This window comes from Gymnoscopelus microlampas (assembly GCF_963454915.1).
Source record: "Gymnoscopelus microlampas genome assembly, chromosome: 9".
Taxonomy (NCBI): domain Eukaryota; kingdom Metazoa; phylum Chordata; class Actinopteri; order Myctophiformes; family Myctophidae; genus Gymnoscopelus; species Gymnoscopelus microlampas.
This window is the reverse complement of record NC_139946.1, coordinates 55,202,969-55,214,537: the sequence shown is the minus strand read 5'-3', so window position 1 is coordinate 55,214,537 and position 11,569 is coordinate 55,202,969. Positions and strand designations below refer to the sequence as shown.

Genomic DNA, 11,569 nt, shown 5'->3' with positions numbered 1-11,569 from the left:
CATCACGTTGCTCTGGTGGTGGGGGAACGAACTGCTGATTGGCCTATAGGGGTTGTCAGTCAACGGTACTAATCCCGCCCAGCTCCCAGCCACAGAAAAAAAGGCAAACATGCCCGCATGCCAGACTCACTACTGAAATCAAGTACAAATGAGATTTCCGGAGGGAGGGGTTTACCAGGCTAATATAACTAGTAGATACCTACTGAAGCATGATGTTTGCATAGGGAGGTTTGGCATCCTAGATTCTAGGGCAGATCATCATCATCATCTTCACTGTCATCATCACCATCAGCTGTGTGGTGCATCGTTTGTCAGCCTGACAGACGCACACCTGAGACCAAAGTGACGAGCGGGCATCTCCCCGACAGTTTCCCACCTGTCCGTCTCTGCACAGTACCTCTCGATGTCACTAGAGAGACCAATAGCCATGAGAGAAATGTCTGGTGTAGACAGGAACTTTTCTCAAGCTTTCATGGTGCAGCAGCCTCTTACCTGTTAACATTTACATTTTCCTCTCCTTGTAGTACGTAGATCTTTCCATCCACCACAGCCACATGAGGAGAGAAGCGACTGTTTTGCATGGGGGCACACATGGTCCACTGGTTGGCCTCAGGGTCGTAGCACTTCACCTCCGCCGCTACGTAACCTGCTGAATCCACACCACCTATAGATAAAGAGGAATTAACAGGATAGTGACTGTTAGTGGGATCTATCATGTGTCTAAACTACAGTGAAGTTGAAATGTCTAATTTATTATGGAACTAAGAGCCATTAAGAACAGATATGATACCTATAGCGTAGATCTTTCCATTGAGCGTACAGCCAGCTGAACAGCCACAGCCAGCAAAACTATGATTCTGCATAGGAGCGACTTCTGTCCATTCACCAGTTATAGGGTTGTACTTGTACACCGGCCCTGAGTCACCTAAGGCCCAGAAGGAAGGAAGGAAGGAATGACGCACGCACGCACGCACACGCAAACGCGCACACAGCATAACATTAAGGCCACACACACACACACACACACACACACACACACACACACATACACACAGACACACACACAAGGCAGAACATTATTCATCGTCAACAGGGGAAGGATGAATATGTAATAATACAAAAGGTTATTTCAGTTAAACAATATGTTTTGCATGTATTGCAGCAGGTTGAACCTGCAGGTGCATAAATCTGTTTCATACCAAAAACGTAGATCAGTCCATTTAGAGCCGCCGCTGATACGATAATGTAACCAATGTCTGGTATGTTGACAGACTTCATGAGCTCCCAGGTGTTGGAGTTTGGGTGGTAGCGCTCCACTGATTTCTCACTCATATTCAGCTCCTCCTCCACGCCACCCATTGCAAACACACAGCCATCCAGCATCACCAGCTCTATGTGAGGTTGTGCAAGGGAAAAAATATACCTGATCATTAGAACTAGGGCTGTAACTACCTGCTCCGCTAAGGTGGTGGCCATCTTGAAAAAAATGGTCGCCATCTTGGATTTCTGAGTGGCCAGCGCCCTTTTCCATAAGAGTAGTAAATGTTTTTTTTATTTGAGAATAAAAGGAGATGTACAAGTAGCAATCATAGATAAAATCATAGATTGGATCAAAGATTGAATTGTGGGTACATCGTTACAAATAAAAGCATAAAAGGGCAAACAAACACCAAACATACAGTCAGGTTAATTATTTAAAAGTCTGATCATGTAGGGGATGGCACTTTTTTTGTACCGCTCTGTTGTGCAGAAGGCCAGGTCTAGGTCATTTAAGGAGCGGGTTTGGCGTTGGCTTATTTCGCCTCGCTCAGAAGAGTGGCCCTTACAGAGTATGTGTGCCAAATGTCATGCTTGCATCACAAAGTGAACGATTAAGTCATTAACCTGCTGCACTAAAATTGAATGACATAGTTTAACAGCCTTACCGAAATCACAGCGTGCCTTATTCATGGGAGCCATCTCCAACAATGTGTTACGGTGAAGGTCAAAGCGCCACATCTCCTTGCTGGTTGAACCATCAGGAGATTGTCCTCCAGCCAGATACAGAACAGTACCCATGTCTTTAGAAGAGCAGAATTAAAACGAGTTATGTTTTTATGCACCAAATATCTGGAACAAACTTCTAGAAAACAGCAGGACTCCTGCTCTCTTTATTTTAAAACACAACTGAAGACCTTTTGGTTTGCTGCTGCATTTGATCAAGTTATTTGTTTATTTCTCTTCTCCTCTGCACTGTAACTGTATCTATATATAATCCACAGGTAGGTCCAAGATTAAGAGCAAAAGTCTAAGACCAGCCTGATGACAGGCGGTGACCATAGCTTGTTCAGCAGTCTGACGGCAGGAAGCTGTGGAAGCTGTTCATGAACCTGGTGGTGTTTCCTTTGATACTGCGGTAGGCCTTCTTGCCTGGCCGCGGTCGTTGTAGGGGTTTGAACAGTTTGTGACTTGGGTGGTGCTTGTCCTTGATGATGCGCTGGGCTTTGACTACACACTGCTTTTTTTTTTTTTTGTACAGTTCCTTGAGCGCTTTGGATAAAGTTACAATATAAAAGGTAGGGTAAGTGGTATTTTGGTAATTTCTTTTTGTTTTTGTTTAAAGGTTAAAGTACTACAGAGCGATTGTTCGGTCACAGGGGTCTCTTCAGCTCTTTAGTAAACAGAATAACATACATTTTCAGGTAGGTGACAACATTTAAGCCAATCAGGAGAGAGCACTGAAAATGCATTTTCTGTTTAATAAAGAGCTGGAGAGACATGGGAGACTCCTTTTACTGAACAAACACTCTATAGCAATGAGTACTATCAGAATATAGAGCTATTTAACACTTATTTTAACAAAAGTAAATCACTTACCCTACCTTTAAGTAGTGGACGTGGAATTCAATAATTGCAACTTTATTTCCAGTGCAACATTGTTACAGCTCAATTCAGAAGCAATAAAAACATTACAGATCATACATTGATTGACCTCTACTCCACTTGACTCTGATGATGGTATTCCTCACCTGAAGCAATGATGCTTGGTTGTTCTGTACCGGAGAATCCACATGGCAGACTCTTCCATTGTTTAGTCCGGGGATCAAAGCTCTTTACGCAGGGACGCAACAGCGGGTCACTATCTTCACCATAACACACTGTCAAAATCACTTCGGGGGAGAAGGAGGCAAGCCAGAGGAGATTTAAGAGTTCATGGAGTAAATACATACATTTAACCACTTAAAACTAATTTGACAGGAGTCCCTCAGGGCCCTTTACTAGTAGCTCCCCCTGTTTCCACTCTACACTAAATATCTTCACCACAAATAGCAGATCTACAAGCCTAAACATCTATTCTTTCCTTTGAACGTTCAGCCCAGAATAGAGTTCATGTGGCGATCTACATCAATGCTTGAATTGTAAAATCTAATTGCCAGGTATGTTTGCTCATTGAAGGAAGTTGTGTCAGCACAAGAAGTCCTAACTACAAAAACAAGTTTGTATTTTTGCAGAAATAGCAGATCTACAAGCTTACAACGCGCAGCTATTTCCGCTATTTTACATTAAGTTTACATACATTTTTTTTCATTAAATAGGGCAATCATGTCTTTGCATATTTAAGTTATTTGTCATTAATGCCCTGTGCATTTTTTTATTACAAAGCCTATATGTCCCATTGTTCAATGCCAAACACACAATTAAATCGTTAATTGCAATTATGTGAGTGAAAATTAATCGTCAACTCAAATGTGTAATCGTGACAGCCCTAGATACCTGTGGTGTCAGTGTGTGTGTGATGTGTTACTACAGTAGTACCTGAGGTCCCACGGGGGCGTGCTGTGTTACGGTAGGACAGGAGAAGCTGGTCCTCAGCCTCAGAAATGAGCCTCTGGTAGGTCTTGGCCTCAGAGATGAACCTCTGACAGCCCTGGGATTCTTTCACCACATCCAGAGACTCAATCACAGTGTGGAGGTAAGAGGGGCTGATGAGAGGCAGACGGATGTGTTCCAGCACCTTCAACAACACACAAAACACTCATTATTTACTAGTTCAACTGGATACTGGGAGAACAACACTCATTATTTACTAGTTCAACTGGACACTGGGTGAACAACACTCATTATTTACTAGTTCAACTGGATACTGGGTGAACAACACTCATTATTTACTAGTTCAACTGGATACTGGGTGAACAACACTCATTATTTACTAGTTCAACTGGATACTGGGTGAACAACACTCATTATTTACTAGTTCAACTGGATACTGGGTGAACAACACTCATTATTTACTAGTTCAACTGGATACTGGGTGAACAACACTCATTATTTACTAGTTCAACTGGATACTGGGTGAACAACACTCATTATTTACTAGTTCAACTGGATACTGGGTGAACAACACTCATTATTTACTAGTTCAACTGGATAAACAATACTCATTATTTACTAGTTCAACTGGATACTGGGTGAACAACACTCATTATTTACTAGTTCAACTCGATACTGGGTGAACAACACCATATCCATGAGACTAATTAGTGACTGACCTTGTCAAAGGTCAGCCTGTGGTCTGGACATTTGTTTAACCACAAGATGGCAGCATCAAACACCATGTCCTCCTCTGGAACATTGAGATGGTCACTGGAGAGGATCTCTGTCAGTTTGTCCACAGAGACAGAGAGGAACTCCTCCTATTGGTAGAACAAATACATGAAATGATCTGAAACATTAAGACCCTGTTCCCATACGTCCTTAACTGATTGAATCTATCCACACAGGTCTGGGTCAGTTGTTATTGCTACAGGCTGAGTAATCATAATAAAACTAATCTATAGGAGAATAAGCCAACAACAGACCAACAAGTTGGTAAAAGAACACATCACTGACCTGCTTGTAGATGACACTGAAGTATTCCAGGATGTAATCCATGCTGGATTCCTCCAGCTTTTTACAGGAGTATTTGTCAGCCAAGAGGTGGATCTCTACACAGTTGTTAATGTTCATATGATGCTGCATGAAGTCACAGCAGGCTTCTTGAACATCTGTGACATCCATGAAGTTTGATTCTGCTAGCAAGGCCTAGAAGACCAAATAATCCAAAGATGTTTCTAAACACAGACGTAGGACAGAAATGGAGACCATGAATAAAGTTTATGATGATAAAACATTACCTGCACATTTTCTGTGGAGATGGACACCTCTGAAGTGTAGGCAAAGTTCACCAACATGTCGACCACCTCAGGTTCCACTCCATCCATGTTAACCCTTTCCTGTGTGGACTCCAGCATGCCGGTTGTAAACATGGCCTGTGTGGTTTGAAAAGACTGAATGGTTGGTGTGCAGTGTTCATGGTGTTTTCATTGTTTCAACAGTGTAATGGATGCAGGACAGTGGAACAGTGAGGATGCAAGGAGTAGAGGAAGGAGTTAAAATGAGTTTTAATTGTTGGGGTCAAATATCCAAAGTAATGGGGAGTGTGGACAACAGGTGAAGTAGGTGGAGAGGAGGTGAAGAAGAGAGTTCAGGCAGGGTGGAACGGATGGAGGAAACAGTGAGAGGGAAGATGCATAAGACGGTAGTGAGACCAGCCATGTGTACGACTTGGAAGCGATGGCACTGACAAAATGAACGAAGGTGCAGCTGGAGGTGGCAGAATTAAGGATGCTACAATTCTTTATTAGGAATGACAACATCAGAAATGACTTCATTAGGGGATCAGCCCAGGTTAGAAGGTTTGGGGATAAACAAGAGAGGCGAGGTTGAGATGGTTTGGACATGTGCAGAGGAGGGATGAGGGGTACATTGGGGGAAGGATGCTGAAGATGGAACTGCCAGGTAAGAGGAGAAGAGGAAGGCCAAAGAGGAGGTTTATGGATGTGGTGAGAGAGGACATGCAGGTGGCTGGAGTGACAGAGGAAGACGCAGAGAACAGAACCGGTTGGAAACTCCTGTGGCGACCCTTGATGGGAATTAGCCGAAAGAAGAAGACTATGTTTCACAATTAATTGATAGGATTCATCAGTAGTTCCCAAACGGTGTGACGATGCACACTGGTGTGTCGTGAGACAAGTCTAGGTGTGCCTTGAGATGATTATTATATCAATATAACAATAGCACACTTTAGGAATTCAATAAAAACATGTATGTATGTGTGTATTTACCTCAAAGTAAGAGCTGATGGAGGCCAGTACAACTCTATGGCAGGGGAACTCCTGTCCCTCACAGCACAGAATCACATCACATAAAACATTGTTGAGTCGTAGACGGTTTAGTTTAGTCCCTCTAACAGCTTGTTAGGATGCTTGTCTAGCTTCCTAGTTTCCTCCAGAAGGCAGGAGGGTGAAGCAGCATCGACCAGAATCCTTTTAGCCATGATGTCTCCCTTCTAGAGCAGCCTGAGGAGAAGGAATACATGGTCACATAGTAAACATTGATTACACTTTACCTTTAATGAACAGAATATTCAAAAAGAGAAATGATAGACAGTGTGACAGCATCACATGGATGCGGTTAGGACAAACCTGCCAACATTAGACTGTGAAAAATATGAACATTTTCTGATGGGGTTTCTGACTTAGTATTCACTGACTTAGTATTCACTGACCTAGTATTCACTAACATAGTATTCACTAACCTAGTATTCACTAACCTAGTTTTCACTGACTTAGTATTCACTGATTTAGTATTGACTATTTTTGGGAGAAATTACAATTCAGAAAGCACTGCAGGATAAAGGGTAAACATTCTCCTGCTAAATTCAGGAGTGTTGCCAGCTATGAGTTAGGGGTGCTGGTGCAACAGCTAACCGTGCTGCCCTCCCTAAAGGGACTTTAATGCATGTTTACATACACTTTTATGCATGTAAACACGGTTTTAAGAATGAAAGTGAACCTGTAACCTTGTGACCACAACCTTCGGATCAGGAGCATTATACAAAATTAAATCACTCCTGTGGATGCGACGTCACCCTATAAGTGCGTCAATCACCCACAAAAACTCTCTCTCTTGCTACCGACTGGGAAGGCATGACAGGGCCAGCCTTCACCGACCGAGTGACAATGAAGGGTTACAGGTTCACTTTAAAAACAATCATATTTACATGCGTAAACATACATTTTATGTAATGTCAAGTGAACCTGTAACCATGCAGTACACACAGTATACCAAATTAGGAGTCATGAGGAGAGTGAAGTGGCCAAACCTACAGGTTAAAAGTCATACAGAGGAGTAAACCTCATCACAGTAATACAGCAAGACACAACCAACTGAGTCAAAGCACGTTATGTTCAACTGATAGTCATGTTAACAAAATATTATCCAGGTTAATATCAATAAACTGAAATGTTCCAATCAAGGGAAACACACATTCCGGTTGGGACACCAGCCAATCCCACCACCACATCTACATCAAGCGTGCTCAAACACCGCCTCTCAAGGGCCACACATGAAGCCTCATCATCTGAGGCTTCGGGTGCCATATCCTGCCCTGGCTGGCCCTCCAGCATCTCGTAGATCCCTCCCATCCATGGTCTCTGTGGCTAATTTGGCGCCACCAATAGAACCTGGGGGCACGCAGCAACCTCACCATCCTGAGGAAAGCCGGCAGGAGAGGAAGTGGAGGAAAGCATACAGCCTCTGCTGAGGCCATGAAAGGCTCAGAGCATCTATCCCCAGCAGAGCATGTGAGCGAGGAGAGGAGCGACGCGATTTTGACGTGAGCACGGAGCTGGTTTATAAAAAGGTTGGAGCGCTACTCAAGAGCGAGGACCGCCTGCCGCTCCAAGACGCCCCGGCGGGGGCTGTGCACCCTATGTTTGAGCATGCCCAGTCACACAGACTCAGAGACACACAGACATCCATCAATGCACAGCGCACCGAGATTTCATTTGAATTTCGACTCTTTTCTTTTTTTTTACTGTTGAAAACCCGGTTTGAGCGGAGCGTGGAGCGAGAGGTGCGTAAATCAACGTGAGCGACGGGGAGCGGAGCGCGGGGGGAGTCAACGTGAGCGAATAGCGAGCATGAAACCAGCCCCCCCTGGAGTGCCGAGGGGCATTTCCACCCGGTCCGCTCACGTCCTCTGATCCCCAGTGGTCCTGGTGGTCCATGCATTGATGACTGACCAGAGAGGACAGTGAGTGTTCTGGAAGTAGCTGGAATAAAACCCCTGTCTCATTTCCCCTGTAGACAGGGGCCTTATTGCACCTTTCCCCAGCAAGGCAGAAACGTCATTGGCCAGAGTGGCAAAACGAGATTGGTCCCTTACGTTTGTCTCCAAAACTCCCCGAAAATGAGGGAGAACCCAAACTCCAGAGTTTGGGTTCTAACGCCAAGCCACTCACACCAAGCGGCTGAGGTGGGCGCTGGAAAAGCTGGCGCCAGTCCACTCGCACTGACAGGGGCGCTGGTGGGGCTTGGCAGATCCCCCCCCCCCGTGGTGAGCTCCTGAGATTGAGGCTGGGAACGCTGAGGGGGATACCCCCGCCTCACAGTCCCAGAACTCCAGGAGGAGCTCTGTTCTGCAGAACGAGGCCGCTGGAAGCTCCCTCGCCTTTCTAGGGGCTCCCGAGCCACTGGCCTCAACTGCTCAGGCTGGCGTATGGACTTGAGTGCGCCTCCAAACCTGCTGGGCCTCATCCAGCACAGCCTCTGCAGCAAGCGTGAACACCCCCCCCCCCCCCCCAGGTTTTATCTAGGCCTCTATGACAGCAGCTCGGTCTGCATCTGTCAGGTCAGATTCGCTCAGCCAAATCTGGCGCCGGACCAGGGTCAGTTGTGCCAAATAACTGCTAATAACCGTGGCTTGAGTGCTAGCACCCTGGATCACGGTGTCTACAACCTTTTACAGTTCTGGTAGGTCAGCTGGGTCCTTGGACTCCAGGTCCCGTAGCAGAGCCTCCAGATACACAAGCAGGAGTGTATTTGTGTTCGCCAGTCTAGAGGCCATGGCAGTAGACTGATAAGCCTTCACCACCAACCCATCAGTGGACCGGCATTTTTTATTTGGGTGACGGGCAGCCCTATTGCCTGTGGCTGGAGCCCCAGCCAACAGAGCAAAAGTCAGGTCCACTCTGGCCCATGCTCTGCAGCACCATGCAGGGTGCTGAGTGTAGAACAGGGTGCAGCAGCTGCCATTCTTATTACGGGGCCAGGCTTCCAGCATGGACCCGTATTGTTATTGGCATTATTCCATTTCTTCTTCTTCTTCTTCTTCTTCTGACGTTTTTGCCAGTTCTGGCTGAACCGTGCATACGCTTTTTATGAAACTCGGCCATATGATAGATGGTCATGAAAAACGATCAAAAAATAAATCTCACAATCTTTCGTCAAAAGGTGGCGCTATAGCACTCAGTTGAAAATGCCAACTTTGAACAGGTACAACTCATGCCCTGTTTTACCTACAGCCATAAAACTGCAATACACACATGCGTCTCCTCATGATGAACAACTTTCACACTCTGACTTTTGACCTCTGACCTTTAGATCTCCCACCATTTCGAATTATATGAAAAACAGTTAAAACCTATCTCCTCCTGGGATTTTTGAGTAATCTGCACGAAACCTTTTACACATGAACTTTGGACCTATGCCAAAAAACGTTTGCAAAATATTTTCCATAAGTGAAAAAATGAAGCTTTAATGAGCCAATGAATATTGCAGTTTTATGACAATTATTCATCTGCCCCTAACACATACATGCAGACTTACCATTCTTTGAAACTTTGCAGAAATGTAAAGGGCCATTCCAAATATCACTGAAACCAATCTTACTCCAATTGGTCAAACGGGGACGCTATAGCATTTTTTTTTAAATTGAAACTTTAAACAGGCAAAAGTCATGCCTCGTTTGGCCGACAGCCATTAGACCTGCTTACACATGTGCCTTGACTAATGAGGAACACATCTATCACGTTGACCTGTAAGCACCGCCCTTAGATTGTCCGCAATCTTGAGCAGTTTGAAAAACACTTAAACCCAGGATTTTTCAGCTATTTGCGTGAAACTGTATCATCAGTGTGATCTCTTTTTTCAGAGGTTTGTCTGTTGGTTTAATAGCTTCTCGCTTAAGTGTATGTCTCACAACCTCGAGGTCACAGGTTCAAGCCTCACTTGGTGCAGACTTCATCTAAGTTGCATTTCACACAACATGACTATCAATGAATACATCTGCAATTGTTAAAGATAACATGAAATACTCAATTGAGTGTTTTTTACATAATTCATTGTGAAAATAGCTGATCTACAATCTCACAACTTTTCAGATAGCAATGAGAGTATGTTTTTTCAATGTATAACATACTTCATTGTGAAAATAGCCGATGTACAATCTGACAACTTTTAATAGTTTGTGAGCTTGTAGATCGGCTAATTTCACTAGTTTTGGTTCTGAGGAGATGTACAATTTCTTCATTGGTAAATGGTTTGTGAACGAGTGATCTTTGTGTTAGTGAAACAGGGGCTTGGGTCATGACAGAAGGCAAGAGTTTGTGATCCTCAACAGACAATATCAGCCTGGACAAAGCTATAGCACTATAGGTAGTGTTGCAGCTACCTAAGAGTGCCTCACGATCGCAAGGTTGCCGGTTCAAGCCTCACTTGATGCAGACTCATTTAAGTTGAAAAAAACATGACTCAATCTATTCCGTTTCCATGGCTCTCTCTCTCTCTTCAATCTATTCCGTTTCTATCTTCAATCTATTCCTCTCTCTCTCTCTCTCTCTCTCTCTCTCTCTCGTTGCCCCAGGCCAGGTCAGCAAATGTGTCAATGAAATGTGTCCCTGAGCAAGACTCTTAACCCCTAATTACTCACAGGCCCTCATTGGAAACAAGACCGCAAGGACTTTCATGAACTGACCTGTTAAAGGAATTATCATTTCTCCTTCTCTCTCCTGGCCCCGTATTATCGCTGCTTGCAGCTATATTTATTATTATATTTCACCAGTAAACTTTACTGGTGAAATATGGGCTTTACTGTTATTAACAGTAAGCACCTTATGTTTTAAATTTGTACATGTTTGGAAAAATACGGGCTTTACAGTCTGTAAAGCCTGTATTTTTCCAAACATGTACACATTTGAAACGTATACGGTGCTTATCCGCTTGCCCAGAATGTTAACTAGGTCCAGAGTATTTTGGCAATGTATTAGTCCATTATGTTTCAATCAAGAAGTGTTTTTAATCCCGTCTGTGGCCGAACGCCATTTTCACCCCCCGTTTACTTCCTGTTTACATTGAGTGTAATTCCGGCTTTCACCGGATGCGCCCCGTATCTATCACTCATTGAGAACTTCAAACAGAATCGGCCATAGACGGGATTAAAACACTTCTTCATTGAAGAATATGGATTAATACATTATACAAATACTCCAGACACCTAGTTAACATTTGCAGCAAACGGGGAAGCACCTTATATTTAGCATTTGTACATGTTTGGAGAAATACGGGCTTTACTGGTGACATTCCATGACAAACTGGGGGGGGGGTGGAGCTAAGACTCTGGTAGATAGGCAAGTAAAAGCCAGACTGAATAAAATAGATCTACGATAGTCTTGATCTAAGGCTAAGATACAATGTATCCTGATACTAG

General features: G+C 44.1%; 2 protein-coding genes across 2 annotated transcripts in view; both read right to left on the bottom strand.

Moving 5' to 3' along the window:
- Positions 1-288: 288 nt before the first annotated feature.
- LOC311051668 (kelch-like protein 21) overlaps positions 289-11,569 on the bottom strand; it is a gene marked incomplete at both ends in the record, with an annotated part of 43,030 nt that continues 31,749 nt past the window's right edge. Inside the window, 4 exons of the mRNA XM_084066251.1 lie at positions 289-409; positions 493-664; positions 1,200-1,391; positions 1,926-2,060. Of these exons, the coding sequence (XP_083922377.1) occupies positions 289-409; positions 493-664; positions 1,200-1,391; positions 1,926-2,060 (620 nt within the window). The remainder of the gene's footprint in view (positions 410-492; positions 665-1,199; positions 1,392-1,925; positions 2,061-11,569) is intronic.
- Positions 2,327-5,037, bottom strand: LOC311052465 (kelch-like protein 20; the record flags this gene model as incomplete). Its single annotated transcript, XM_084067425.1, has 5 exons — positions 2,327-2,409; positions 3,009-3,149; positions 3,796-3,994; positions 4,530-4,673; positions 4,870-5,037. 5 exons carry the CDS (start codon positions 5,035-5,037, stop codon positions 2,327-2,329), a joined length of 735 nt encoding a protein of 244 aa, XP_083923551.1.